Genomic DNA, 6,856 nt, shown 5'->3' with positions numbered 1-6,856 from the left:
TCCACAATGTTAATTTTATCTCAAATAGACAGCACAGCAAAAAATTGGACATCCAGAGTGCATCAAACATGATTTAGAGCTTGTTTATGGAAAAACAAGTTTATTCTGGATTTCAATGTTGCAACTTGCTGAAAACTGTCCACAATGTTAATTTCATCTCAAATAGACAGCACAGCAAAATTGGACATCCAGAGTGCATCAAACATGATTTAGAGCTTGTTTATGGAAAAAAAAGGTTTTTCTGCATTTCAATGTTGCAACTTGCTGAAAACTGTCCACAATGTTAATTTCATCTCAAATAGACAGCACAGCAAAAATTGGACATCCAGAGTGCATCAAACATGATTCAGAGCTTGTTTATGGAAAAGTGCTTATTTCTGCATTTCAATGTTGCAACTTGCTGAAAACTGTCCACAATGTTAATTTCATCTCAAATAGACAGCACAGCAAAAATTGGACATCCAGAGTGCATCAAACATGATTTAGAGCTTGTTTATGGAAAAAAAGTTTTTTCTGCATTTCAATGTTGCAACTTGCTGAAAACTGTCCACAATGTTAATTTCATCTCAAATAGACAGTACAGCAAAAATTGGACATCCAGAGTGCATCAAACATGATTTAGAGCTTGTTTATGGAAAGCAAGTTTTTTCTGGATTTCAATGTTGCAACTTGCTGAAAACTGTCCACAATGTTAATTTCATCTCAAATAGACAGCACAGCAAAAATTGGACATCCAGAGTGCATCAAACATGATTTAGAGCTTGTTTATGAAAAAAAAGTGTTTTCTGTATTTCAATGTTGAAACATGCTGAAAACTGTCCACAATGACCATTTCATCTCAAATAGACAGCACAGCAAAAATTGGACATCCAGAGTGCATCAAACATGATTTATAGCTTGTTTATGGAAAAGTGCTTATTTCTGCATTTCAATGTTGCAACTTGCTGAAAACTGTCCACAATGTTAATTTCATCTCAAATAGACAGCACAGCAAAAATTGGACATCCAGAGTGCATCAAACATGATTTAGAGCTTGTTTATGGAAAAAAGTTTTTTCTGGATTTCAATGTTGAAACTTGCTGAAAACTGTCCACAATGTTAATTTCATCTCAAATAGACAGCACAGCCAAAATTGGACATCCAGAGTGCATCAAACATGATTTAGAGCTTGTTTATGGAAAAAAGTTTTTCTGCATTTCAATGTTGCAACTTGCTGAAAACTGTCCACAATGTTAATTTCATCTCAAATAGACAGCACAGCAAAAATTGGACATCCAGAGTGCATCAAACATGATTTAGAGCTTGTTTATGGAAAAAAAGTTTTTTCTGTATTTCAATGTTGCAACTTGCTGAAAACTGTCCACAATGTTAATTTCATCTCAAATAGACAGCACAGCAAAAATTGGACATCCAGAGTGCATCAAACATGATTTAGAGCTTTGTTTATGGAAAAAAAGTTTTTCTGCATTTCCATGTTTCAACTTGCTGAAAACTGTCCACAATGTTAATTTTATCTCAAATAGACAGCACAGCAAAAATTGGACATCCAGAGTGCATCAAACATGATTTAGAGCTTGTTTATGGAAAAAAGTTTTTTCTGTATTTTAATGTTGCAACTTGTTGAAAACTGTCCACAATGTTAATTTCATCTCAAATAGACAGCACAGCAAAAATTGGACATCCAGAGTGCATCAAACATGATTTAGAGCTTGTTTATGGAAAAAGTTTTTCTGTATTTCAATGTTGCAACTTGCTGAAAACTGTCCACAATGTTAATTTCATCTCAAATAGACAGCACAGCAAAAATTGGACATCCAGAGTGCATCAAACATGATTTAGAGCTTGTTTATGGAAAAAAAGGTTTTTCTGTATTTCAATGTTGCAACTTGCTGAAAACTGTCCACAATGTTAATTTCATCTCAAATAGACAGCACAGCAAAAATTGGACATCCAGAGTGCATCAAACATGATTTAGAGCTTGTTTATGGAAAAAAAGTTTTTTCTGTATTTCAATGTTGCAACTTGCTGAAAACTGTCCACAATGATCATTTCATCTCAAATTGACAGCACAGCAACAATTGGACATCCAGAGTGCATCAAACATGATTTAGAGCTTGTTTATGGAAACAAAGTTTTTTCTGTATTTCAATGTTGCAACATGCTGAAAACTGTCCACAATGATCATTTCATCTCAAATAGACAGCACAGCAAAAATTGGACATCCAGAGTGCATCAAACATGATTTAGAGCTTGTTTATGGAAAAAAGTTTTTTCTGCATTTCAATGTTGCAATTAACTCCATAATATCGACTGAAACATGGCAAACGTTGTTTGAATCAATCCTCAAGGTATTTTGTCATATATCTCTTCATTGATATGCCGTTCGTGGAAGCATGGTTTCTTCTCAGAATCCCATGGAAAAATACCAGTAGCTGAGTTTTGCGCACCAATTTCCACGCAGGACACCGTGCGGACATTTGGCAAATGTAGTCTATTATGGTCAATCTTCCAATGATATGCCTGCAAATACGTCACAATGCTCCAGACCCCTTGGGGAAACGATAGAAAGGGTAGGCTCATTCCTGTCGCATTCACAGCCATATAAGGAGATAATGGAAAACGTAGCCTCAGAAATCCTGTTCATTTCCTGGTTGCAGAAACATCTTGGTTTTGCCTGAAGCTTTTGTTCTAGGGCACTCACAGTGAAAATCTTTGCAGTTCTGGAAACGTCAGTGTTTTCTTTCCAAAGCTATCAATTCCATGCATAGTCGAGCATCTTTTCGTGACAAAATATTGCGCTTAAAACGGGCACGTCTTTTTATCCAAAAATGAAATACTGCCCCTAGAGTCTTAAGAGGTTAAATCGCTCTCCCTCGGGAACAGTAGACCCAATTTTAAAAGCGTTTCCGCCCTTGAGAAGCAGAGAAGTAGAGGAAGATTTTATGCCAAACTATGTTTGTGTAACTGTTTGTTTAGTGGTCAAAACGATAGTTGTTTGGGAAAGTAATAAATTGCCTTGCTGCTGGCATGATTTACAGACACTTGAAAGTGAGGCGATGGGTTACAAAAACGGCTATAGTTAGAGATTGGTAGCCCCGATTTGAAATCAGACTTTTTCTATGAAGAGCAGAGAAGCAGGGGCAGATTTTAGCTTGCGGAACTTTTTTCCTCAAAAATGCTCAGAAAGTGGTCAAAACGACCATTGTTTGGGAAGGTTGAAAAACACGTGGTAATGCAGTTACAAAAACCGCTGTACCGTAGTTCCGTGTGGAATATTTTGATTCTGCACACAGCCATGAATAGCGGAGAAGTAGACGAATATCTCATTCATTCTAACTTCTTGTCTAACTTGTTGCAGTATTGGTCAAAATAGACACTGCTTGCCAAAATGTTACAGAAACTGATGTTGGTGCTGTTACTTAAACTCCTGTAACTTTTGATGCAAGTATCATTTTTGTATCCAAACTCCAGATTTGAGTAGCAGAGAAGTAGACGAAGCTGGAACACTTGACATGTCTTGTCTAAGTGGTTGCAAAGTGGATTTATTAGCTGATTTGTGTCAAAAATGGCTTGATTTCACTTACAAAGAATGTCACTTGGAAGTAATGATGTCACAATGGGGCACTTGAGTTTCTTGAGAGATCCAATGAAAGCGACAGGAGGAAAAGAGGACAAGAAAGTGAAAAACGGAAACAGTATAACAGTTTTTTGCTGTGTGTAGACTGAGGGGGAAAAACAATTTAATACATTTTAGAATAAGGCTGTAATGTAACAAAATGTGGGTCTGAATACGTTCTGAAAACACTCCTTTATTTCAGTTTCATTTTTTCTAGTTTTTTTTTCAGCAGAATGTGGTACTACAGATTGTTCAGGCTTTCCATACCAGCTAGTTAGGATATACTTGCCACAGAAGATACTGCCAGCTGTATCTCAACCATGGGCCATAAAAGTCACTAAAGTGAAGTTATTGAGTAAATTGTGTGAAAAGTGTATGACTGGATGGCTGAAGAATTAAGAGAATTGTGGAGTGGCAAACGGGTACACAGCACATCAGACCAGAGAACACTTAATGGCATTACCTGGCTAATTAAAGGCTTTTACACATGTTCAAGTAAACATTTTTTAAATATAGATCTGTATTTCATTAAGTAAATTTTCAAGGCTAACCCTGACCAACCCGCTACATGTAAGCACTTCCCCCTGACCTCTAACCCCTGCCCGTGTGAACCTCGTCATGGAGCTTTGAGGATACAACGCTCAGATAGAAATGTTGTGTACAATAGACAACTCTCTGTGTTAGATATTTGATTTCACCAAATGTACGAGAATGACCGTTATAATGAACTGGAAGGATGCATCATTAGCGTCCTTTATTGTTGTGAAATTGAATGGTAGATTTTTCTGAGACACTCTTACTAGGGCAGTTCACCTAACACGAATGCTTCTGATTGCAGACAATATCAACTGATTCCAATTGGTTCACCTCATTGTCTTACATTAGATAGCACACCTCCATCTGCATTGAAGGACTAGTGCTGCATTGTAGTGTCTTGTAGTGAAACAACCTTGCAAAGTGACGACAGGAGCAACTAGATAAAACAGTTACATAGCTTGAATGAACAAGAGTCGAACAGTAACCCGATGAACAAAATCCTGTACCCACCCTGACTTACGAACAGACTGTAACACTCTGGAGTGGAGGATGTACAAACAAGGAGTTCTTTAGGAACATATCCCTTCCTTTAACATATCCATTCATTTCAAATTAGTGTTCAAATTAGTGTTTTTTTGGAATGTGAGGTGAAATCACTGCAGCTGACTTGACATTGTTGATAGTTCAATTTAAGTGGGGATGAAGTATCAAAGAATTCTGCACACGTGCACACCTGTGCACAGATGCACCCACACACAGAGACACATACAAGCTCACGCACGCACACACACACCAACACAACCACGTGCATACACACATATGCACAAATTGTCCTTTCGCAATGAAGCTGACAGCTTAAACACAGTAAACATCAAGCTTTGAAGGCTGTTCATACACACACACACACACACACACACACACACACACACACTGAACATCACTCCCAGAGAAACAAAGAATCAAATAGACACTAGGAACAAAACAAACAAAAAAACATATTTGGCAAAAAGCAGTTTTAAAAATGAGAATCTAATTTCAACTTTGTCAACTTCAGAATATGCCAATAACAACAACAGCAACAACAACTAAAACACAGATAAGCAAGTGGTGAGTGTCCTTACTACTGGTGTCACAGCCAGTCCAGCACTGTCTGTAGGTCCCAGAAGGACTTATGCCCATCTTGTGGTTGGATGCTTTAGGGTGATGTTTCCCCTAAGTACAGATCTATGATCAGCTTTCCCTCCCCCAATCTTAACCTTAACCATTAGTGGGGAAACTAAACCAAGATCAGCGTCTAGGGGCAACGTCACCCTTCTCATGATTGGATCAACATTGTTAAGTGGCTTTCCTATGTACCCTTTCCTATGTATTCAATCTACTCGCCACCGATCTTTAAGAAATGGGATAGTTATAAGTGATATTGTGGCAATGCCTATCAGTAGGCTTCAATATTGCTTTCACATGTCCAGTGATTTTGCGCAGTAGAACATTGTACATCGGAGAGGAGGCAATTTTTGTTGTATTAAGATCCCCCACACCTGCTATGAGGTCACAGTGAAGCACCTTCTGTGAATTCATTGTGATGTCACAGAGGGTGCTGAGTGGTATCTTTGAGGACCCACATACGCCAGTGCACTTCCTGTGAAGCAACAGAGAAAGAGAGCTGAGTCTTAATGGATCCATCTCAAATGACACCCTATACAAATGACACCTCATAGGGCACTACTATTTACCTGAGCCACATTGTACTATATGTATACTATATAGGACATGCAGACCAGAAGCAGTGGTGCTCTCTTGTGGATGTGCCAAGGCAAGTAAGTAATATAGAGAATAGGGATGGCATTTGAGATGAAGACATATACAATGTTCAATCATTGTGAAGTTTATGTACTTCCTGTGAGGTCAGAGGCAGGTGAACCCATCCTGTGATGTCACAGCCAAGTTTCTGCGCTTCCTGCAAGGTCACAAAGGCAGCTGAACCCATCGTGTGATGTCATAGTGCCTTCAGTGAGAGCCCTAAGTCAATAGAGGGCTCTGGTTTAAATTGTAAACAGGGCATACAGCAAGGACAGTGACGACACAGAAGCATAGAGAAAGGTGAGGGGATAGACAGCCCCTAGCCCCCTACCAAGTCTAGAAAACAATAAATAAAATGTGCCTTTGTGCCCCACCGGTGAGTGGGGGGCAGGGGTGGAGAAAGAGGAAAAATACCATAACACTGGAAATACACACACAACAGCTGATGACAACATTTCTCTCCACGCACATCCCTCTCCTTCACCTGGAGTTGGTCCTGCTCTACCCACAAACCACTAGTGATCCAGTATCATGTACAAACAAAAGAGAATTAGAAGAAAAAAAATCTGATGATTTAGTTAGAGGTTCTTCTCCTCCTCTTGTGTTTCTCCATTTAGCTTCCACAGACAGCACCCCCCACTGGTTCTCACAGGCCCTACCACACCACACAGCGGTGACCTGAGTTCATAGGGGAGCCAGTGGGGCACTGGAAGTGCTCAGCAAAGTCTGGCGAGTTGGAGAGGGTGCCGATGACGCGGTATTTTGGGGGGCTGTGGGGGTCCGTCATGAGTCCTTCGTGGGCACTCTCAGGGGTTCGCACGGAACACCACACCTGAGAGAAGAATAGTCTGAGTAAGTAAAACAGGCAGTAGCAAAATTATTCGCCTATCGGGCTGCCCAACT

At 39.4% G+C, this 6,856-nt stretch overlaps 1 protein-coding gene across 4 annotated transcripts in view; it reads right to left on the bottom strand.

Moving 5' to 3' along the window:
* Positions 1-3,789: 3,789 nt before the first annotated feature.
* Positions 3,790-6,856, bottom strand: part of LOC115137201 (endothelin-converting enzyme 2-like) — an 83,289-nt gene continuing 80,222 nt past the window's right edge. For all 4 annotated transcript variants that reach the window (XM_029673353.2, XM_029673352.2, XM_029673354.2 and 1 more), the window contains one exon: positions 3,790-6,785. In XM_029673353.2, coding sequence (XP_029529213.1) covers positions 6,609-6,785 — 177 coding nt within the window. In that variant the 3' untranslated portion in view covers positions 3,790-6,608. The remainder of the gene's footprint in view (positions 6,786-6,856) is intronic.

This window comes from Oncorhynchus nerka, linkage group LG11 (genome assembly GCF_034236695.1).
Source record: "Oncorhynchus nerka isolate Pitt River linkage group LG11, Oner_Uvic_2.0, whole genome shotgun sequence".
NCBI lineage: Eukaryota > Metazoa > Chordata > Actinopteri > Salmoniformes > Salmonidae > Oncorhynchus > Oncorhynchus nerka.
The sequence above is the reverse complement of the archived record's forward strand: the minus strand, read 5'-3'. Positions and strand labels throughout refer to the sequence as shown.